This window comes from Patiria miniata, unplaced genomic scaffold (genome assembly GCF_015706575.1).
Source record: "Patiria miniata isolate m_02_andy unplaced genomic scaffold, ASM1570657v1 HiC_scaffold_29, whole genome shotgun sequence".
Lineage (NCBI taxonomy): Eukaryota > Metazoa > Echinodermata > Asteroidea > Valvatida > Asterinidae > Patiria > Patiria miniata.
The window spans coordinates 17,602,464-17,626,375 of record NW_024037068.1 but is presented as its reverse complement, the minus strand read 5'-3'; the positions used below and the strand labels follow the sequence as shown (position 1 = coordinate 17,626,375).

The following is a 23,912-nucleotide window of genomic DNA, read 5'->3' as shown; positions in this document are numbered from 1 at the left end:
TTTTGCATTTCTTCCCTGAAATACAATTTGTTTTATTACATCTCCTATACGTATTTTTATTATCAAAAGTGGAAAAATTCTTTGGGAAATCTCTCCCCTGGAATGCGTTTGCGATCATAAATGCTACAGGGTTGGAAGTCTAGGATCTAATCTTGAGGGACTACATGTACTTCCCTTGTACCACTGACCAATTAGGCAATAGTACAATGCATGTACAATGTACATGTACAGTATACATGTGTTGCACGTAGCCTTCCCTTCCCTCATGCATTGGACCATCGACCAATGAATATGTACGAGGTGCTATTTAAATATTCATGCAATCGCAAGCAGACATAAACATTAATGATGACAAATTGGCAATACAGTATATTTAGTGGCATGTATGCAATATTGTTTGTCAGGGTACGTGAATCAAACATCACGTGTACAGTACTGTACATGTACAATACCGTTTCCTGGATTTTGTCACCATTAGCAATGAACTGTGTGAGCAAGTGCGGGTAAATTTGAGAAGGTTAACAGTTAAACATTTCCATTTTATGCTTTGCCAAGTGTGGTGCACATACCCGTACAAGAGAGACCACAGGCAATATACACGTACATGCCTATAATATGACCATGTAAATATTAATAGTGGCAGTTTATTGCATTCAAGGTACATGTATGGCCAGCCAAACAAACAAAAATGGTTAGTGAAGATATTAAATTGCATGCACTGTGTTCACATGTCTTTGGGGGCCTTATCATTTTGAGGTGACTGATCCTTTGCATGACTGCAAATCAGCAAAGATAATTTGTTTACTTGAGGGATTATATTAACCTTTGTTGACTATCTTCAAGATCATTGCCGAGAATTTTTGTGATTACTTCCATTAGTTTTGATTCTGAATTCCTTAAGTAAATGATTACTGCTTAAAAATGCTTAATTGAAAATGAAATTCAGGGGAAACCTTTCATTATATTTATATTCCTTACTTACAAAAAAATTATTGAATTGCATACAAATTGCAGCTGGGTATGGGGGTTTGTACATTGTAAGTACATGTACCGGTAGTTGTCATTACTGTTATTCAAAACACTTTGATTTTATCAGATTATTTAGGTTTTTTTTAATTGCTTAGGATTTATTACAGTTTGGTTGGTGTGATTTTTTTTCTTCATTATTGTTTCACTGAAGGAGAAAAAAAATGGAAGTTTGTATTTGAACTTTGCACACAACAACTTGTGTGGCATTCATAACATCCAAAAAATCTTGCCTCGAAATTCATATTGTACACGTAATTGCTGACCTGTCTATCTAGAGATAGTGTTACAAACAACTCTGTGCCTGCATGTGGACCTTGGCCTTTGGGATGCTTAATTGTGTTTATCGCAAACATGCCTCAATATAACCAGCAAATTTTTTATGTTACACTTTATTTACATTTAAATTTTTTTGTATCTTTTATGTTAATTTTTGTGATGGAATTTGAAAAACAACACACAAAAATTTAGTAATTGTGACAAATGTCTTAATTTTTATTTACACCTAATTTTGTTAAATACATTGGTCACAATTTTGAATATGTAAAAGAAAAGAAAAACCTTCAAGCTTCCATATGATATTTTCCGAAATGCTTTTAAATTTGAAATGGGAATTTTTACCTTTTAAAAGGCTTTTAACAATTTGCGCTTCACCAGATGTGTTTCTCAAAAAAGCAGAATATTATTTTAAATGCTTTGTACTTATGTACGCACTCAGTCTGCCTTTAATACACTCAAATCAACAACGAGGTAGCTGCGCATACATATTCCTACCAGGATAAAAGTGTTGTTGTTATTATCCCCGGAGTCCTTTCACTACCTTCTCATAAAAGCGAGCCATTGATAATAAAGGCGCATTTCACACCGTGTGATGGAGTTCCCATAGCAGGGACTGGGCGCCCAAGGCTGGCCAGGATGGGCTTCTATTGTTACTGCGGTATGCTTCATTCCCTGCGCTTTGCCAAAGCCATCTATTGTTGCATTGTGTGCCCTGTAGTGTATCACTAGTGTGAATGATACACAGTGTACAGGTACTTTTTATGGGTGCCAAGCGCTTTGGTGTTACCACATGGTCTAAGAAAACAGATGTTTCATTGCCTTATTTTATTGCTGGTCAGTGTTTTATTTTTCTAGTTCTGCAAATACTGTATAATCCATGCACACTGTTGATTATGGTACCCGTGCACTTATTCAAAGACAGTGTACATGTACAACCTGAAGAGTGTCACGTAACGCAATTAACCAAAATGATCATAAACATACGATCGTTAAATTGACCATTTAAATGAAAGGGATCGAATGATAAGCATTAACCCTAACCCACCTCACTCCTCCAAAATCCTCCTGGCGGTTTTGGAGGATTCTAGAGGATTGAGGATGAATGGTGATTGAATCAAATGAGGATTCTGGAGGATTGAGGATGAATGGTGATTGAAGCACATGAGGATTTTGGAGGATTGAGGATGAATGGTGATTGAAGCACAAGAGGATTTTGGAGGATTGAGGATGAATGCATTTTGAGGCAGGACTGTCTGATGATTTTGAAGGATTTGGCGTTGGTTATCCTTCATTTAAACACGAGTGCAAAGTTTTGGGATGAGGAGGATTTTGGAGGATTGAGGATGAATGCATTTTGAGGCAGGACTGTCTGACAATTTTGAAAAATTTAGGCGGAGTTGCAAAATTTTGGAAAATTTTGGAGGATTTTGGAGGATTTTGGAGGATTGAGGATGGTTGTAAGCAACAAGGGCCTAGGGGGTTAGGGTTAAAACAGCACTACATGTAAGTGTATAACATGACATCTTGGTTATTCAAAGGTTAGACGATATTTATTTGCACAGTATTGAAATGGTAAAAAGCATGAAGGAATTTAGGTTACAATTTCTGCATTACATACATGAACACACACCATCATAATTGTATTGAGGTGTGAGATGTTTGCATAATGCTGTTGTGTACCACTGAACTTAAATGAGCAAGTACCATTTATTTCAACAAAACTATTCAGACAGCATTGGTTTTTTCTGTCCATTTCTTTCATTTTGTTCTTGATCATGTATGGTAAGCCCAAGTTTCTTACGGTACATTTACACAACATGTGTGTGTGACAAACTTAGTCTGACAGTTCTAACACGTAATTGGTTAAAGTTGGAGGCAGCATGTTACATGTAATTTGGGATTCATAGACTGTACATTTTGTATTCATTTACATGTAGTTCATGTACCGGTTTACAGTAATTTTTAGTAAAAAATAAATGCATATGTACATGTATTGTCACATGTTTATTCAGTCATTTTATGTATTAATACTTCATGATGTTGGCATCTTATGTGTCACTGGTTTCCCTGCACAATTAACATGTGCATGTGTATCCACAAACATTTGTCTTTGTTGGAGCACGGACCATTTAGCCTCACTTACTGGACCATGTGCATCAATACATGGACGTACGTACATGTACATTGTAAACCATGTGCTTAACAGACGTGCGGTAACTCAAATCACCGTGCTGAATGGGTTTAATGAATTGTGTGTATACTTGAATAGGAAGATGAGTTGGCGCAGCTGTTGGGATTAAAACAAGTTGGGCAGAGCCATTTCCTTTGTTAGGGTTTTGTCTGTTGGAAACATTTGTGAATGAATGTTTCAGTGCACGTGGTAGTGTTCTGGTTCTTCCACGTGCTTGCAGCACATTGCATAATGTGCGTTCATAGTGTAAAATGTACATGTACAGGTACACGTACAAGTGTGTACGTGTACATGTACATGTACTGAAACACTACATGTCAATATAAAATGTGTTGTTTTGCAGAAATCTTTGTTCAGTCATTTTCTGTTGACATCAACTTCATTAAACATGATGACACTGGAAATGGATTTTCTAACACAAAATTACAGTCCACATAAAACCATAGAGCTATATTAAATTACTAGAGCGCTAACTCCTCATTCTGCGCGCGGAGACGCTTTGAAGCCGTCCTGGGCGCAGACATTTTGAATTCATGTGCTTGTTTGTAGAACATAATGAATTTAAATGGATTGAATTTTGAAAGTGTACTCTACATGCAACGCGCAAGTAGAACATACGCAACAACTTAAGTGCGTCATTGACGCGACGGTTCATACATGTAAATATGTGACGGCAAAAGCATCTGCAGCGAATACGCGTACGCGTTGCGCTGTTTGCGCAAATTTCTAGGTCTCCATAGGTTTGTGCACAAACATGGATGCGCCCAGCAGGCATTACTTTGTACACGAAGTTTGCATTCTAGTAATTTAATATAGCTCTATGAATAAAACTGACAATTTTCCTGAAATCAAAAACAGACAATTTGAAATAGAATATCATTGGCCCTATACCTGCATTGTTTTGTTGTTGACGCCCCTTTTCAGATTTTTGGAGTCCTACGAGCGGATTCACCATCAAGGGGAGGATGCGGAGGAGGTGTTACGGTCACGGTCTCGGCCCGCGACGCCGTCCAGCCAACCCCAGAAGAGAAATATCGATACCAGGAAAGGCCTGGAGATCCCTGGTGAGTTAAGTGTTGCCTTACCTGGCTAAAACAATCGTGGTTTTGTCAAATGAATAATTTATCAGTCATATCGAAAGGTTATTCTATTAAAACAAAACCTACCTGAAAAACGATAATCCTTAATACATAACTGTTGGTTAATTGTGAATGATTGAATGAAATAAATGGTTTAATGAAATAAAATAATGTTTATATACATGGACCTGTATCCTAAGGTTTCTCATGAAAAGAAATGGTGAACTAAAACAAAAATTGTTGATGCTGCATTGTATGCAAAATTGCACATAGTATCTGTCTTAATCCTGAATGGTATTTAAAATACATGTTTGGTTTTATCAAAAGAAAATGTCTACAATAAAAAAAACATCCTTAATTATAGTATTATACAGCCGACTCTCGTTAATACAAACTCGTTCGGACCTAGCCAAATTGTTTGTTATATCAGGATTTTGTATTAAGAGGAACATGAGTCCCATTCATTGTGCTTATAAAGCACAGTCGGGATCAAGGCTTTGTGTTTGCTATAACCAGAATTTGTATTAACAGTGTTTGTACTAACAAGAGTCGTCTGTACATGGTTTGTAAGTGGGATAATCACTGAGCACATTGTGTGTAATCACCAAGTTCAGTAGCGTCTATAAAGACCCGACGAATAAAACTGAAAACAAAGCAATGACAGAGTGGTACATATTTATCTGCATGTACAAACACAAGCAGATAGACATGTATGATGTAGAATTGTAGATCACACAGATTTATAAGAAACCAATATCCTAGCTACAGTCAGTGTTTCCCCTGCCCATTCAAACGTGAGGTGGCCCACCTCGCTACTTTCAGTGACCACCTCGCTCAATTTTTGCCAATATCACCACCTCGCTGTGAAGATTGGCAAAAAAGAAAATATCAATTGAAAAATTTTCATTTTGTGTAATATACAAGCCTTTTCCTTTACCTCCATTTATCAAGAACTCACAATTTCGATGTGTTTTTGGAATCATCGCGCATTTTTGTGAGCGCTGCATTCTTTTCAGTTTGCAGACTGTATAAATTTCGTTTCAATCATCAACTTGAATTGGTACCACCTCGCTCAGTTCATTACCCAGGGGAAACACTGGCTACAGTTATAGAGTCAAATTTTATTCGTTGACAAATTGAAGACATAAATTGTCCATTTTTTAATAGTAACCGATTCCTGTAATTCATTTTGTGAAACTGCTGCTCGGCAAAGAAATAATGTCATTTTGGCCCGTTTGACAGAGAACAATAATAAAAGCCCTCTTTCGATCCAACAGAGCAACTGCGCATCAATGCGGGTCTGTCGACCCAGAAACCCCGTCTCTCCGACTACGACAAGATCATGTTCTCGCTGCAGAGCGGCCTACCCAATGAGGTGGACTTTGCCATCAACGTCTGCACGCTGCTGTCCAACGAGGGACGGCACGTACTCCACCTGGAGCGGGCCGTGAAGCTGATTGATCTGCTCCTGGCCCACTGCGGCGTGTTTTATGAAGGTGAGGGGTGGGGAAAAGGCTTGTCTCGCGTGTCTGACCGTGTCCGCATACATGTCATTGGATTGGTTGAGTGTGATCTCCCAGTGTGACAAGTCCATTGAAAAAAACTGATAATTCTTAAAATTTTGTGGTGCACATTTAATTTTATTTGAGTATTGACAGTCCTTATTTTGGCGTGTGCCAAGGAAAAGGTTGTAAGCAGCCCAGGCAAGCAAAATGCACTTTTGGAGAGTATCAAGTTGAAAGGTTTTGTGCTCCCATTTCTAAATTAAAAATCACATTAAGCTGAAATTTGGACTCATGATATTGTGCATTTTTCTTTCAAAATATTACTTAATTTGGAAGTTCAATTTTTCTGCTTACGAGCTTTTACCGGGAACTCCATCTGCCTGAAACGTGAACTCACCTTGCATTAAACGTGCCCTTAAGCAGCAAGTTAAATCCTATTGACCTTTTGCCGGGAACAAACTTGGCTTTGCGTACCCACTTGAGTGGAATGTTAGCGCACGCGGAACATATTTTATTACATTAGAATTAACGACCTTTTGCCGGGCACAAATAAAGAAAACCTCCTTACGACTTTCGTAAAAATTGTGTTAATTATGTCAGTATGACGTAGCCCTTTGAGACTAAATGTATATCATATGAAAGATATTTCCATGATCTATCGATTACCTGAAAAATCTGAATTTGACCTTTTGACCCATTTTGTTGCCCTAACAATCTCCTTTCACGCACCCGACGAATGTAATTTAATAGTTAGTGGATCATTAAATTTTGACAAGAAAAACTTCGTTACTGGAAATGAGTGGTGACCAGGGAGTAGAATATTGTCACAATGAACAAGGGATTCTACAGAATGTTACTGGGCAAGATGCGTGTGCTGTAACAAAGAAACTTGCATGTACATGTACATGTATCATTGTATGTTGTATCAATCCCTGTTTTCGACAAAGGCCCTTGCGCATATTACTGCGGGTCACTTCTGCCTCGCCAGATGTTACATAATCCATAATCCGTATGCCATAATAGGCAAATGCAAGGGGACTGAAGTCCCCTCACTCAAAGAGACAGTTACATGCCTAATTACCTGCTTATACATGTACAAACATGCATTTGTTTGTTTATGTATTGTACTGATACTGCACATGTATGATCAGTTGCTGTAATATCTGTCTGAAAATGCTTCATGCTTATTTGATTGATCTAATAGCCAGTGGTTGCTGGCTGTGAAATAATCGAATCATGTGCAGGGTTTCGAATCGATCAATGGGTTCATGTTTTCTCGGCAGGGCCTGGGGGCTTTCGGTCACTGTACACAGAGGACTGGAAACCCACCACAAAGCGTGACTTTGTGACGTTCTGGTACGACACGGTAACGGACAGCGATATACGGGAGATTATCGGCCCGGACACGTTACGAGCAAAAGGTGAGATTTCACTTGTGCACTGCAAAGTTTGAGGGATGACATTTGCGTCTGTAATTGGTACCTGTTAATGGGGTGATTTGTTGAGAGGAAGAGGGTTGCATGTATCCTGCAGGTGCACTTGTAAATCATAGCTTTTTAACATTTTGTTCTAGTTTTCAGGCAGATTTTTATGTTTATCGGCTGTTTACCAATGCCACAATACATGTCAGTATTTTTTTTTCCTTCTCCCTTCTCACTAATTTTGTTGAATTTTTAGAAATATGGTTTGTTTTTATGGATAATTTGATCTAAATGTTGTATGTTTGTATGTCATTTACAGACAGTCATGTTTGTTCCAACTATATATTGACCACATAACCACTGTGATTAAAATTTGTTGGTCAGTGAAAGAAATATGCAATTAAACTTCTTTTAATGAAGGTAATATACTTTTGATTTTGCTGTAATTTTCAGAAGTGGATGGATTCGGGGTTAGTATTTTGTAGTAAATCATGCTACACTGACCTGTTTAAAGTTTTGTGTTCATAGATGTTGGAAAAAAAGTCTTGTAGTCAGGTTCCCTGACCCTACTTGAGACTAAACGGAGGAATTCCAGGGAATTGTCAGGTTCAGGGAACCAGGCTGCCCTGGTAGCTGGCTTGTATCCATTCATGGATGTGTAAACTGATTGTAAACAAAATGTGGATTAACTAAATTTGGTAAATTGGGGGGCAGTATTGGAGGGAAAAAAATAGTTTTTTTCCAACGATGGTTGGCTGACCATCATTGAAAATTGGTACAAATTTTCACTTTTCTTGAAAATGACAGCGCACCAGGTACCTGATGCTTGGGACTTTTATTCACTTACATGTACAGTCAAGTGAGGTATTTGATAATTTTTTTTTTTTTTTAATATTTTTTTTTGATGTTTGCAAATGTTGTATATTACCTTTAAGCTGGATACCAAATTACACAAATGCTGTATTATACTGAAGAAACATTGACTATGTCTACGTCTGTTATTGGTTTGACAGCCCACTGTAAGATCAAAGATGCTGAGCAGTTTACCGTGAGGAAACTGGGTCTGAACGACATCGAAGGACAAAGAGCTCTCCAGGTAAAAATGGCAGCCTCTTTCCCTCCTCTTTTGATCCTTAGTGTGTGTCTCGGGTCCCAGCAATAGATATGGTGCATCATTTTTTATTTTCATTTTCAAAACTGAGATTCCCTGTAGCTCCGCAAACCACCAAGGGACTCCTCCAGCCCATGATCACGTTACACGTAGTGAGTCAAAAGTGGCACATGCCACTGGACTAGAAGTAACCTACAAATCATCAACACTATCACCTGACATTACTGTACCTTGACAAGCTTTCATGATTTCATGATAAATTTGGGTCGTGAGGAGATGACACTTACTGTACAATTGCATTTTTCTCCAAATTTGCATGTAACTGTAAGCAGCTTCATGAATAGTTGCAGGCATGTGCAGGTGGTTGCACATGCACAGAGTGTGAAACTTGACCCCAAAACTGCTCGAACAAAATATACCGCTGCAATTTATTTTGAACTGTCAAACAGGGAGTGTCAAATTCTTTCACTGTAAACATAGAATGCACTTGAAAGGGTGCGTAATTTGTACGGAGCCCACTTTTTGGTTAGGAAAAAGTATGGTAAACAGTCTGAAATTGCCTGACTGTTATCTTACCATCACCAGGTATTAAATATTCATGAAACATTATTTTTTATGAATTTAATTTCTTAAACATCAATTTGTGATGTGATCAAGCTCGTTTGTCAGGAATTTTTATTTGGAGATTCAGGCCAAAATAGGGCCACTTCATCACATCACTTCATCATAATTCTTGGTGTTCCAACTTCCATAATTTTTGCACTAAAGATGGTATCAGCATGCGGTTTTCACAGCAGTAATGCTGATATTGTGCTCTTTTCAAATCTGTAATAAAAAAAAATTTGACTAGGGTCGACAAACGACTCATGTTGCTTGATCGCATCACATTTTAACCTTTTCGTATGAAGTGTGGAACAAAATGTATCATCATCTTTCCTTAAAGCAGCTTTCAGGAGTTCCCTTACATCGGAGATTCATCCTCAAATTCCCCTTACAGAATGCAGGGGAAAGTTTGAAAAAATCTTCAAAACTTTCAAAGTTTTATGAATATAACCTAACTACTTTTAATTAAATTTCGCCACGTGTTGTAAGAATAGGTCTCCAACCAGCTAATGTGTGTTTTTAACTGAAATTTAATAGTATAGTGTCCGAAACGTTGAGTTTCTCCGGTTCTTTCAGAACCACACAAACTCAACGCAAGAGAGCTCCTGTCACAATGCAGCCGCAAAGTTAACCTTGCAAACCTTCAATTCTCATCAAACTGAAATTTACGTACATTCTCAAATGAAACATGCCTTATTCAGATTTTTTTATTTTGAATTGTACTAAATGATTCAAACAAACATTTTGTGCACTTGAGTTGTTTCTGTGAGTTGGTTCTGTGAGCTGTTTCTGTTCACTTATCGCGTCTCCCAGGTTGCGGTGATTTTGAGGAATTTATCCTTCGAGGACCACAACAAGCGAGTGATGGCAGCCCATAGGACTTTCTATCGGTTCCTCTTGCTGTGTGTCCACAATAGCTGCTCGGCTCTCCAGCAGATTGGGATGGACACATTGAGCAATATAGCTGAGGAGGTATGGAATAGTTGACTTGTGTGTCTTGCCACTTGCCCATGTAATTTTTATTATTATTTTTTTCAATCATTTCTGTCTGAGAGTGTTTTGAAAAACTTTTATGAATTTACCTGATGTGTTTCCTGCTTATTAGTCAGACATGTAATGGTTTAAAGACAAAGGCAATTTTCAACAAGTAAAACAAAAACAAATTGGGGGCTAAAATGGTCAAAAGGATAGTTTGAATCAAGCTATCCTTTTTGACCATTTTAGCCCCCAATTTGTTTGTAAATGTCCTAGTCAATATCTATAAGGTTTTTATTACCCTGCTGCTAATGGAGTACTTGTCAAAATCATTCCATCTTAATTTTTTTATATAAAATGGTTGTCCTTGTGTTGCACATGCAGCATTTGGCCAACCAGATGTCCTTTCATCTGTGGTATTTCTGTCCTCTCAAAAAGTGGTATGGCCGTTCAAACCCATGGCCAATGAATCTACTCAAGTGCATTGAAAATGATGAAACAATGTTCACAACTTAACTGTAAGCCATAAATCTTTGAATTTTTGCGTTGTAAAGCCAAAGCTTAGATACTAAAATAAGAAATCTCTCATTTCTGTTATGTTGCATTTCAATTGTATACCCGGGGGTCAACAAATTTGCAGCGGCATTGAGAAATTAATTGGCTTCTAAAATTGTGACGACCCTTAGTACATGTACTCCTGTGTAAACACATTTACAGCGGGTGAGTCAAATTGATGATCCAACTCTTCTTTTTCTCACGCCAGTTTATACTTGATCCCATTGACTACCGGAGCACACAGCTGATGTTTCACACCATAGATAAGGCCATGAAGAACCAGGACAAGTTCATCATACTGAGAGGTAAATAGTGCATGGCATCTGCTGGTAAAGTTTACAAGGTGGTTGAAGAAGGATATTTGTTAACAACTGCAACCGTGATATGGAAGCTGGTTCTTACAGTTAAAATCATCACAAGTCGCCCAGCCTTCTTTCAAGTCACAAGCTATTTAAATTAACTGTGACGAGGACATTCCATTGTAATTGTTTAAAGGGAATATACATCATTTGCTTTTGCTGTAATTTTCAGAAATGGATGGAATTGGGGGGTTGGAAATATATAGCAAATATAGTTACACTGACTTTTTTGAGGTTTTGGGTTCGAAAATGCTATAAAAACCAAGAAAAACAATCATTTTCCTGTAGTCTGGTTCCCTGACTCCATTTAAGAAGAAACAGAGCAGTTTACATACATTGGGGAATTGTAAGGTCAGGGAACCAGTCTAGCTGGCTTGTACCTGTTCATAGGTGTGTAATCGATTGCAAACAAGTGCGATGGTCAACTGGGGCCAGTATTTGAAAAAAAGCCAGTTTTTTCCAACGCTGGTCGGCCAATGAGCGTTGGAAATTGATACAAAAATACCACTTTTCTTGAAAATGACAGTATACCAGGTGCCATGATTTTACAGGATGCTTTACACTGTCATTCACTAACAGTACAGCAAGGTTTTTCAAAATGATTTGGTAGCTGTATTTTTTGATGTTTGCAAATGTTGTATTTTCCCTTTAACTCCTGTTACTTGTGATGCGTCTTTTGATCCAACTTTTTAATGACTGGATGCAAAAATGTATTACCTTGTCTTCATGGGAGTAAAGTGTAATTGTTTCATGTTTTGTGTTGTCTCAAAGGGAAAGAAAAAAAATTTACTTCACGTCAGCATCAACTATTTATTCAGAGTAGAAAATGTAGTTCACTTCTTGTGCTTTTGTAATGTTCAATATTTTTTTCTATGAGATACCTTTGTAAATCCACTCTCTGTAAAATGTCATTGTCGCGTTGATTAGAACTCTGTTGTTTTCCTTCACTGACAGCTATGGAAGTGGTAGAGAAGCTGTCACAAGTAGACAGCAACATTGACATCATCCGTCAGTGCATGGAGGAGCGGGTCTACCGTTCTGTCATCCGCCTCCTGACCATACACGACGTGCAGCTGCTGCTGGGGGCCTTGGAGGTCCTCCTGGCCCTGTCTGAGAGGGGTGAGGTGTTCTGCACCAGAATCGCCACCTTGGAGAAGAGTGTGGGTGAGTTGAACACTTGGAACAAGGGGGAAATCTCTGTCGAGGAACTTTCCTTTTATGAACCTACCGCTTACCCTCATGAAAGGAATCCTCTTAATCTGCCCAAATCCAAAACTCTAGTAAAACGATTGGCACCCTAGAATGAACCCTCCCTCTCTGTGTATAACCAGTAGTATAAATGGGTACTGGTATTAGCTGGGGAGTAACCTGCGATGGACTAGCATCCCATTCAGGGGGAATAGAAATATTCTCAGTCGTTTCATGCTTATGAAACCGGAGATAAATGCCGGCCTGATTGGGCCACATTGGCTCGTGACAAACTTTACTTTTACTCTGCAGAAAAATCCTGCTCAAAACAAAATATTTTTGCGACCAGCCAAAGTATCAGTGTTAACTCAGACCTGCCAACTAGTACGATTCTGCCGTATTTCGTACGGGAATTTGTTGAAAATACGACTGTACGTTTTTCCCCCATAAAATACAGGTTTTGACCAATTTGACAGGCCTGAAAAAATTCTAGTTCAAAGCGGCTGTGAGTGTAGATTTCTGCCGGATAAAACATCGTAAATTGCAAGCAGCCAAGCAAACGATATACTGCATGCACGAACTGAATCTGCTTTTGCGATTTCCCACTGTTCGATGTACATTATGTACACAGTATCACAAATTAGAACCAGCCCATTCCCGGAGTGCCGATACTTCAAGCAGCGGGCACCCCGCCACAAAAATAAATGTCTGTATTCGTACACACACATACCAGTAGTAGTACGTACGGCAGATCTTACGTGCAGTCAACAGACTTTCTTTTTCTCAGTGCACACACGATACACAGAATACACTTTGACGTCCATGTACGATAGTCACAACGTTATGTCAAACATTTTTGAATAGTAAAGTTTGATACTACATTCTGAAACGAATTCAAAAATCAGAAAAATCAACAATTAAAGCGGGCGGCCCAAACCGAAACCAGGTAAATCAGCCAGCAAATGCAAGAAATTGATTTCTTTTTCGGGCAGGCCAAGTTTATAATAAAACTCTGTTCGATTGCTGTGTATTTTTTTTAAACATTCAGTGTGTGCACGTGAATTATGATTGAAGAATCAAACTGGCACTTGGTGGCGACGTGATAAAACATGAATAAGTTTGATTTTACTTGGAAGTCATATTAATGTTTCACTTGCGTTATAGGTTTATTTATTTCAAACATGAGGAAGTCTAGTCTTTAGTTTATGTTTAGGTAGACTTGCATTGAATAGTTTTTAAAGCAGTTCGTTTATGAATAAGGTATATGATCAATATCCTTATTCATGCAAATTGTTTATTGGGTTTACCACCCGAAGGGAGACCTCTGGTCATTTTTTTTATAACTTTAATTAAGATTATTAATTTATTCGTATAACCCGTCTATGCATATTTTTGAAAAATACAGTTTTTTAAGAAAAATACAACTTCTTGAGATTCAGAGTACAATTTTTCGATCCAAAAGGTTGGCAGGACTGTTAACTTCTTCTCAGCTGATTTATTGCTTAGTACTTAAATTTGCCTTGCAGTTTGAATTGGTTTGTTGCCCAATGAAAGAGACCGATCCATTAAGCTCCGCCCATGATGTTTGGACCAATCACATCTGTTTTGACCAATTACATCTGTTTTGACCAATCACATCTGTTTTGACCAATCACATCTGTTTTGACCAATCACATCTGTTTTGACCAATCACCTGTCCGACATGTGTGAACAAAAGTACGACACGCATGGCTGAAATGTGCAGTGCAGCATTGAAGAGGCCCACGTGTAATACTGCCCACATGCGTGGAGTGGACGGGACGCCTTTTGGTTTCAGCCTGTAGATCAGTCATAAGCATGCTGCCTTTTCTGATGAACTGACGAGTTTGGTTTTCTTTGTTTTCCCCCTTTCAGATGTCTTAGTGTGCCTTGTGACATTAGATGCACAGTCTCTTGGTGCCGAGGCCTTTGTAGGCATCAAGATTGTTGACCACGCTCCCGATGGCATCCACCATCCCATCGTGACCATGGCCAGGTACCAGCCCATGTCACAGGCCACGCCGCCACCACCCCAAAATGCTGGGACTGCCGCCACACCTCCTCCTTCCATGAGTAAGTTCATATTCATAGAGATCATATTCATCCCCAACAACCTTGTTTAATCAAAATTCTCCAGGTATTTTTTGCCGGGAACGTCTGTGAATCCTCTGTCTTCTAAGATCTTTTTTTTTTTTTCTTTTTCTTTTTTTCAAATCAAATCAATTCGAAATTTATTTTCACATTGACATCCTCGGTAACAATTCAGACAGAAAACAGTATAAATATATGTATAAACAAAACATTCTTCACAGACAGTATGTAATTAAGTGTAAATATTAAATGTCAACATAAAGGAAAAAGGTGAAGCACTGCTTTTGCACCTTTCCCTGGGACAGGACAAAACTTAAACAACTAACTACACACGGACTAAGACAGGACAATAGGTTTAAGAGTGAGACCCGGTACAATATGTAAAATAATGACTAAGCAAAGCAGAGAAAAAAATGTTTTTTAAGTATCATGTACATGAACCAAATGGCACATGGGCTTCGCTCCCATGTGAAAATAATAGTTGCTTGGCTGTACATTTCTCATTTTCAAGATCGGGCAAGTGTCAGGGTTAATTTTCATTGAAGAGGTCAGAAACATGGAAAAGGGTTATTTCCTTTTTAATTTCATGTATACATATAATTTTGATTGATCATGTCAGTTCAAAAATATTAATGTTGGTATGTAATTATGTTGCAATTCTGTCATTTACTTGGTACAGATATCTTCTCTCAGAAGATATGTGATGCACCTGTTAATAACAGTTTAACAGCTGATGATGTGTCGGTTAAGAAACCTACATGCAAAACCTACAGATTTTCAAAGGCACTATTTAATTCTTTTGCATGTGTATATACACTACTTGTGATACTCATTTGTTCTTTTTCTTTCCGCAAATGAGGTGAGTATCCATTGGAATAAACACTTCCGTTTATGTTTCAGGACCTATGCAGCAGCAGCAGTCCACCCCAACACCTCCCCCAGCTCCTGCTCAACCCGTCAACCGAGACGCTGAGAATGAGAAATTTACTTGTCAATGGTGAGTGTACTCGATAAGATACTGAAAGTGGTCAGACTCAAACACAAGGGCTTGATATTAATGGGGGCAGGTGGCTAAATTACATTCTCGAAATTTGCTCCCTGTGTAGCATGAATTTAGGTTTTATGAAATACGGACTCATCGGTGTTATTGCGCATGCTCATGCATAGATAATTAGGAGAGAGACCTGTCATGTGGGAGGGTTTAACCAATAAAAGGGAAAAAGAGTCCGATTTTCATACGTGTCCGATTTTCATGTGACCCCGTAACCCATGATGACGGGAACAAATACTAGCTCCCAAAACATTTTCCTATCGTAGTTGTGCACCGTATTTTAGCGCCATGCTTTTTTATTTGCGCTAGCAAAAATATTGAAACATTACCCATTAAATGGGTGAATTTCCTTTCGTAACAATGCGGTATTTAGGGCTGATATTACTTTCTCAAAATGAATGCACAGTCAAGTCATGTACATGCAGTCATTGAGTACGCAGACAATGGCAAACAGTACCGGTGTGCCGAACCGTGCCATGTTACTGGCACCGTGCGTGTGGTGGGCCAAGCTAATTTACCCATCAGGTTTGGTGGTCCTTCACATCATGACATACTTCTTCAAGGGTTAAAATCTTCAGCCTGCAAACTGTGAACAAAAACTTGGTCTATTCCGGTCCCAACAGGTTGCATTCATTCTATGAGGCTGACAATGACGCCTCAGTGTCAAGACTGGATCTCTACAGTGACTACCTGTCTGCGTGTAGTAAAGCCTCCAGGGTCAACATGGTCACCTCCACAAATTTTGCAACGTGCATCAAGTAGGTGGACATAATTTTCCCGATCAGTTGATGCTCTTACTGCGTTAGGGATTGGGTTTTGCCGGTTTGGGGGATAAATATTTGTTGAATACTGGTTCCCAGAATTTGCCAAACAAGCCAATTAAAGGAAGATAATTGCTTTGAAAAATTAAACATTTTGAAAATTCCATTTATGTTTGAGCCTCACATATATCGTCTATACTGTGAAAATCTTTGAGGTATTGTTGCAACCACTAATACTCATCATGTAAGTTGTCAAGAGTTGTAATGGTATTTTGTATACCTTTTCACAGGATGGTGTTTCCAGCGGCAGGATTTCAGCGCGTGGATTCAGAGAGTGGTGCTCAAGTCTATATCACTGGTATCCACAAGCGCGTTCTACCACTGCCCTTCAACTGGCTGCTCTACCAGCAACTCCCCAAGCCTTCGCCCAACTACCAACCCCAGCTTGGAGGGCCCCAGTCCAACCTGGCCTCCAGCATCATGCAGCGGATGGCTCAGAGGCTGTCCCCTTCCCCTGGATCTTCCTCGTCCACCAGCCCTCAGCAACGGCTGTTCACCCAGGGGATGAGCAGTGTAGGTACCAACCTGATGCCCCCTCAAATGTACCGTGCCGGAATGATTCCGGGTCCTCCCAGTGGCAACACGGGAAGCACTTCCCAACTCCAGCAGTTGATCCTAGGGCACGGACTGCGACAGCAAAACCCTGTCACACAGGGACAAGTCGGTCATCCAACCTCCGTTGGATCGACTCCTAGTAATCAAAGAACTCATCCGCAGCAAGTAGTTCAAGCTACAGGAAGTGTACATGGGGCACAGCAACAGGTCCAAACTACACATTCAGTACCTTCAAACTGTTCAACACTTGCTGTTCAAAGTGCACAGCCAAAGGCAAACTCTGTTGATGACTCTGATATGCTGTCCCCTCAAGGAAGTCTTGTCAACCAGGCTGGTATCCCAAGTGCTTTTCTTCAAAATCCCTTACCACAGCACAGCCAGGCGATTGCTAATAATGATCCTAGCAAGAGCCCAGGTCGGAGTCCTGCCTCCCCTGGTAGGGCGCCACCGCCTTACAGACCTCGTAGTCCAGCAGGCAGTGGAGCCAAAGCCACTACTCCTACCTCTAGTGTCGCAAATTCCACAAGCCCCACACCCCCCTTGCCTGCAAGCTGTCCCAAACTGCCTAATTCCTCGGATACTATCCCAAATGAGGTGCTACAAGAAGGGGAGGTTAAGATAGAAAAGATTCCCAACATCCATGCTCAGCTGCCACTAGACACGAACCAAGTGTCCGTTGCATTCCCACAAGAAGGATCAGATAACTTTCCAGCCAATTCTATTCCATTACTGCAAGCCAAGGCGGCACCTGCAGTGTTCAACCCTGAAACAAGTAATGCACAGCAACAGACCTCATTGCAGGCCAAGCCAAGGGAAGTTTCCACAGATACCAATGCAACTCAAGCAGCCGGCAATGCTGCGGTAACAAGCAGCCAGCAGGTTGTAAACATTCCCAATCAGCAGGTGTTCATAACACAACAACAGCTGCAGCATGCCAGTGGCATTCCCGTGAACTCCCAGGGAATTCAGATAAGTGCCCAGGGAATCCAGATTAATCCACAGGGAATGAACCATTCCCAGGGGAACGTCATCGGGCACCAGCAGCAGATTGTCACACAGGGACCTCAGCAGAGCATCCAGATGCAAATACCAACAACTCAGGTTGGGGTACAGCAATGGATTCAGGCACAGCCCCAAGTAGGCCAACCCAACGCACAGGGTATTGTGAACATCAACGGACCAAGTATTGTTGCAACGAATGGTTTAAAGGGTCAGCCAAACATGCAGATTGTGCAACAAGGAGTTCTGTCTGGGACACATGGAATAAAGATTGGTGCTCTTCCCGTACAGACCAATGCACTTCCTGTGCAGACAGGCTTCCAGATCAAGCAATCTGACGCTCAAGGAATGCCTCCTATCTTACCCAAGACTGTCCCTGCCACTCAGCAGGTTATTGTTGGCAGCAGTGCTGCTACAAATGGGGGCAAGATGTATTCTGCATATGCCGTGGTACAGAATGTTCAACGTAGTGTGCCGACTGTTCTTGGGCAAGTCACGCCAACCAATCCTGGCCAGACAGGGCAAGGAGGTTCTTCAGGCACATCACAGCCAACAACGAGCGGTTCCGGAGCGTATATTCCAATTCAACCGAAATTGAGCGGACATCTCCATCAGCAACAGCAACAACAGCCACAGCAGCAGTCATATTCTGTTGCCCAGCCACAGCAGATTATCCATCAGCACATGGTCCAACAGCAGCAGCAGCAGCAACAGCAGCAGCCCCAACAGCAGTACATTCTCACCAGCATTCAAGGGACCTTGCCTCAACAGTCATTTGCAGTTTCAACTATTTCCAGTGCACCTCAAGTACAGCAAAGTTTTGCAGTGGGTGTAGCAGCCCATCCATCAACCCAGCCTTCAACGACAGTCTGTTCTCAGAGCCAGTCCATTGGCCATGTTGCAGCTCGGATACAGAGCCAAGGACAGCAGATCACATCTGCACACATAGACTCTCCCTTGATTAAGCAACTCCTGCAGTCTGGCTCGTCAGTTCACCCTCCCCAACCCAATCAGTTGCCTCAACCACAGGTTGTGAATCCAAATATGCAGAGCGCAGTTCAGTGGGTCGTCCCTCAGAATCCAAGCAGCGGGACAGCACCAGGGTATGGGCTAGTCAACATCCAGGGACCAATGGCACAGCAGTGTATGCCACAGCCTTACGCAGTGAATCCACCATTCACTCAAGTAGGCCATCCGGCTCCTCTGCAACCAGTGATGCACTTCATTCCCCCAGTGTGTACGAGTCCAAGCCCAGTACAGAGTCCAGCTTTAAGCTGCAGCTCTTCCTCAAGTCCGAATTCGACCTCCAAGTTATACCCAATGTCCCCATCCCCGTCTCCTCAGCATAAATCTGAGAAAAAGTCCAAGTCAAAATCACACAAGTCAAAGAAATCGTCCAAAAAGAAAAAGTCGAAATCTGGCAGTAGAAGTCCCCCAATCATATGCTCAAAGGCGGAGCATGGGAAAGACGTTTTGAAAGTTCAAGAGAAAGAAGCCCCCATCAACTTGATGGAGAACACTTCATTTGCTGAAGACAACAGCAATCAGTCATCGGAAAAGTCTGAAGATTTAATCGAAAACTCGAAACCTTGCAATAATTCTGAATCATTGGAACCAAAGACACAAACGGAGACAAACAGTGTAAAAGAGTGTGGAGATTATCAAGGGAATGCTAAGCCCACTTGTAATGGGTCAGCTACTAATGAAAGTAATGAAATTCCTGAAACAAACGAAATCCAAAGACTCAAATCCAAACTAGAGGAGGCTTCACTCAAGCAAAGCCTATTGAACGGGTTTGGAAATGGAGAGGATCTAGACAAAACGCAGCATGATGCCTTGATCCAACGGGCAGAATTCCTTTTGGAAAACTCAGGAAAGGACTTGGACAAAGTCCTCAAAAGCCCCAGAATTCGACGAAAAAGTGAGGAGTTTACATCCAAAGAAAGAACTTGCAGGTTAAGTATGGACCCGGATGCAGATACTGAGCCTTCAGAGAAACCCTGCATAAATCACATCGTGAATGGTGACATTCCTGAGAAAAGTGACAAAGCGGACACCGTAGTGAATGCAACGGATTCACAAAACCTGGATGGAGAGTCTAGAAAAGACCTCGGCAAGGATGACGTGAACTCACCTGCGGATCAAGGGGACAGTAAAACCAGTCATGAAGAACTAATGGACCACATGGATTCCAAAAAAGACAGAGACTCCGAGTCAGACAGCGGCATTGTCTTGAATGAGCGAACAGGGTTTATGCATGATGGCACCGGTGCTATAATTGCTCTCGCTGTTGGTAATGCAGACTCTAATAAAATGTCCAGTCAGGTTGCCTTCTGTCGGGACATCCGAGAACATCTGCCGGCAGACATGCCCATGTCTGACCTGGCTGCACCAACGTTGGAGAGCAATACAAACAACAACAGTAATCCCAGTCTCTGTGGTGCTGAAGGCACTGGAGAAACCACTGATAGCGTATCTCAGGAGGATCCCATGGAAGGTGTAGTCTGCCCCGCATTACCAAAGCCTCAACAACAAGCCGGTGACACAAGTAACCAATCTAGTGCTCCTCTGAACACAGAATCATCGACAAGCAGTGAAACAAACTCTGAGAACTCCACACTAGTGATGAGTGTCCCAGTTGTGCAAGGGCAGGTCCCCCAAACCCAAACACAAGCACCTTCAAGCACCTCGGCGAACGCACCCAGCATAAACTCCCGAGTGGCAACGCCCCCGCCGCCCTCAAAGCCAACACCCTCGTCAGAAATCAAGTCGGAGAAAAGTTCCAGCTCCAAATCCAGCTCCAAAAAGTCGTCAGGGAAGAGGTCAAGGCACAGCTCCAGAGAGTCCAGCTCTAGTAAGAAGAGGAGGCGGTCTTCCTCATCATCAGGCAGCTCACATCACAAGAAATCCTCTTCCTCATCCAGTGACAAGTCCAAGCATCATCACCATCATCACCATCAGTCGTCACAGCAACAGCAGGCGCAGCATCAAGTGCCGGTGCAGCAACAGCCAGCAGAGGCAGAGATTTGCATTTGTGACTGGAGGGGATGCAAAAGGTATGTGTTCATAACTGATGCTCATATCTTGTGACTGTTTATATCAAGCTCAACCTTGCTTGAGATTTATTGGGATTATTGGCATCATTGCAACAATAATATGTTGATTGTCCTGCCCACATGACAATTTTGGTTTTTTTTTTGATAAAGCGTACGTATTTTTCCAACACCACTAGGAAACGGGAAAGTATTGACTTTTTTAAATGGTACAGTTTAGACTGACTCTTGACAAGTGTTTCTAGGTTCAACCTTGAGGTTTTCATTTAGAAATAAATAACCGTTACCCAAGGAGAGTGTTTGACCTACATGTATTCTTCAATTTTTTGAGAGTCCGTTGCAAGCCGACAACTTTGGCCTATATGGTATGAAGTAAATTGAAAATGGAGTTCATTATTTTCCAATGATGTTATGTGATGTTGTCTCTTAAATGTATTTTGCGCTGATGGACCATGTTCAGTTCAGTTTTTGTAATAATTTGCAAGTCCTTTTTGTCTGAAAGAAAAAAGACTGAGTTTTAGTACCATAATTTGAAAGTTTTAGAACTTTGTTGTGTAGTGTTATGGCAAGGCAGGTGGTGAAATTAGACGCAAGCTGCTCTGAGAAAAATTACCAAGCACAATGGATTCTGAGTCATAAAATATACTCAAAGTTCAAACAAATACAGTACTATGATTGGTAAATGTTTGACGTCCAATCGTAGTTTCGCTCTCGCGCAAGATATTCTGAGAATATCTGGGATTACCTTTGCAACTCACTTTGCAAATCATTTTACGTGGTCAAAAATCTTGTTTTTTGTCACAAAGGAATTTCAAAACAAGGAAATCCTTGCACGTCCACGCCAGCACTGTTCACGTCATGGGCCCAGCCTACCGAGGCATGTGTGAGTGGGAGAACTGTGACAACATCCAGCGGCAACGGTGGTCTTGTGTCAGTCACATGTCGGTGAGTAATAAGATCTTCCTCTGTGATGTTGGTAGGGTTTTTGAAAGCCATCCTCCCTAGGGCTGAAACGATACACCTGGGTCACGATACGATACATATCATGATACATGCCAAAAGATACGATACGTATCACTATATATATTAAAACAATGTTCCATGCTGAAAAAAAATCCTGATCCAAGATGTCAAGGACACTCTCGGAGGCAGCAGCATGAGCAGGTTCAGTGGCCATGCTGATTGCAATTTGCAAAAGTGAAGTTCCCTAACACACACAATTCATCAAATTAATCAAATTAGGTTTTGCCTAACACTGTATACTCAGTGTGTTACCTCCCAAGTGAAAGTTGGAAAATATCACTAGGGTGGGACTCTAACCCACGGCCTCCTGCTTTCTAGTGCAGACGTCTTACCAATTCAATAAATAAAAAAATAGTGGGTAAAATGAGCGACGATCACACTGGACTAACATTACTTCACAATTCCAAACTCCCAAAGCAGAAACGAACAAGGAAAACAAAACCCGAGTCCGAAATAATATTACTGTCCTCTTATAATACATGATGCAAACCAGACCTAATCCTATATCTACAAAACAATGTGTAAAACCTTGCTCTTATTTGTTGTTTGATACATGTGTTTGTGCAAACTTTGTGTATGTGTATATATGTGTATGTGTATATATGCTGTATTCATGCCTCGTCATGTTCTCTGATTTTGTACATTGTATCTCTCCTTGTAATGAAAATCCTTTATTAGGGGCGGGTTCTAAAATTAAAACCCCAAGGCTGCCCCAGTGTTGTGTTGTCTTTAATTTTTTTTAGGTGGCAAGTCCGATTTATATAATTTGAACGAGTCGTTCACATCATTTGCTCAAAGCATGTGTAGCTTTGTTTGTTTTTATTGCTTATTTTACTTCTTCACTGGAAGCCTCATTGAGAGAAACAAAAACTTTTCAATGCTTAAATTTAGATATTGCAGTTGTGGTAGGGTTCAATTTACTTTATTAGTGTCTTAAGCACAGTTTTTGATTATTGTCTTCCCAATGCGATGTATTTTGCTCCACAGGAGAAGCACTGCACAGATCAGGCGCTGCGGGCAGCGGCCGAGAAACGCCAGCAGGCTTCCACACCGACGACGACTGCCGGTTCCACACCACAGCTCCCTACCCCAATCCTGTACAACGCTCACACTGCCTACCATGCCATCCGTAGGAGTCTTCACTCTCCATCTCTCAAGGATCTCCTGGTATGTTACCAACTTCCTTCCTTCATCTTTTTATTGGAAATGCAAATTTTGAAGGGTTTCAACTGCATATTTTGTATTGAGTTTGGAAGCAGCTTTAAAAGTTAATGTATTTAAATCCTAAGTCAATCAGATATCTTTCTAGGAACCATCCAGAATCCTCCAAAATTCTTTCCGCCTGGGAACCCAGTGAAACATATACTTGGTACTTGGTTGGTTCTTCTCCTAAGGACTTCCACAAGGGAGTATAACTAGGGGGCCAGAAACACCGGAGCAAACCCCTTCACTTAGCGATAAGTGTTACTGGGTTCTTTTACGTGCGTTAGGCCTTATTCAACACACGGGACTTCCGGCTTAACACCCCATCCAAAGGACGAAGCAATGCTGGTTAAGTGCCTTGCTTAAGGGCACAAGTGTCCGGGCCCGGGCTCGAACCCACGTCACTGTTGCCTCTGAAACACCAGAGCATGAGTTTGGTGCTCTTAACCACTAGGCCATGACACTTCTTTTTCCGTTGAAAAGTTTCCGTACTCTGTACGGAAACTTTTCAACATCAAGACCATCACGTCCATAAGTCCCCAAGCCATGAATAGCCCGGTGGAATCTGAAGGAAACTGTATAAAATTAAGCAATTACGCCTCCTCCTTACCACAGGGAGAAAGTGAAGGACCCGTGACCAAGAGTATCCGTATCACTGCTGCACTAGTCTTGAAGAACTTGGCCACATACTCAGCTGATGCAAGGAGGTATGTAAATCCAAACAATGCCGGTAAATAAAATTATTCATCAGTTGTTTGATAACAATTTAACAGATGGTGTTAAAGACCCTACGCTTGATCCAAGCT

General features: G+C 40.9%; 1 protein-coding gene across 1 annotated transcript in view; it reads left to right on the top strand.

Annotated features, from left to right (window-relative positions):
• Positions 1-23,912, top strand: part of LOC119735939 (AT-rich interactive domain-containing protein 2-like) — a 35,051-nt gene that overhangs the window by 7,024 nt on the left and 4,115 nt on the right. The window contains exons 4-17 of the mRNA XM_038209896.1: positions 4,421-4,560; positions 5,853-6,071; positions 7,364-7,501; positions 8,515-8,597; positions 10,029-10,187; positions 10,954-11,050; positions 12,059-12,268; positions 14,186-14,383; positions 15,302-15,398; positions 16,076-16,210; positions 16,504-20,883; positions 21,687-21,825; positions 22,891-23,070; positions 23,722-23,813. Coding sequence (XP_038065824.1) covers positions 4,421-4,560; positions 5,853-6,071; positions 7,364-7,501; positions 8,515-8,597; positions 10,029-10,187; positions 10,954-11,050; positions 12,059-12,268; positions 14,186-14,383; positions 15,302-15,398; positions 16,076-16,210; positions 16,504-20,883; positions 21,687-21,825; positions 22,891-23,070; positions 23,722-23,813 — 6,267 coding nt within the window. The remainder of the gene's footprint in view (positions 1-4,420; positions 4,561-5,852; positions 6,072-7,363; positions 7,502-8,514; positions 8,598-10,028; positions 10,188-10,953; positions 11,051-12,058; positions 12,269-14,185; positions 14,384-15,301; positions 15,399-16,075; positions 16,211-16,503; positions 20,884-21,686; positions 21,826-22,890; positions 23,071-23,721; positions 23,814-23,912) is intronic.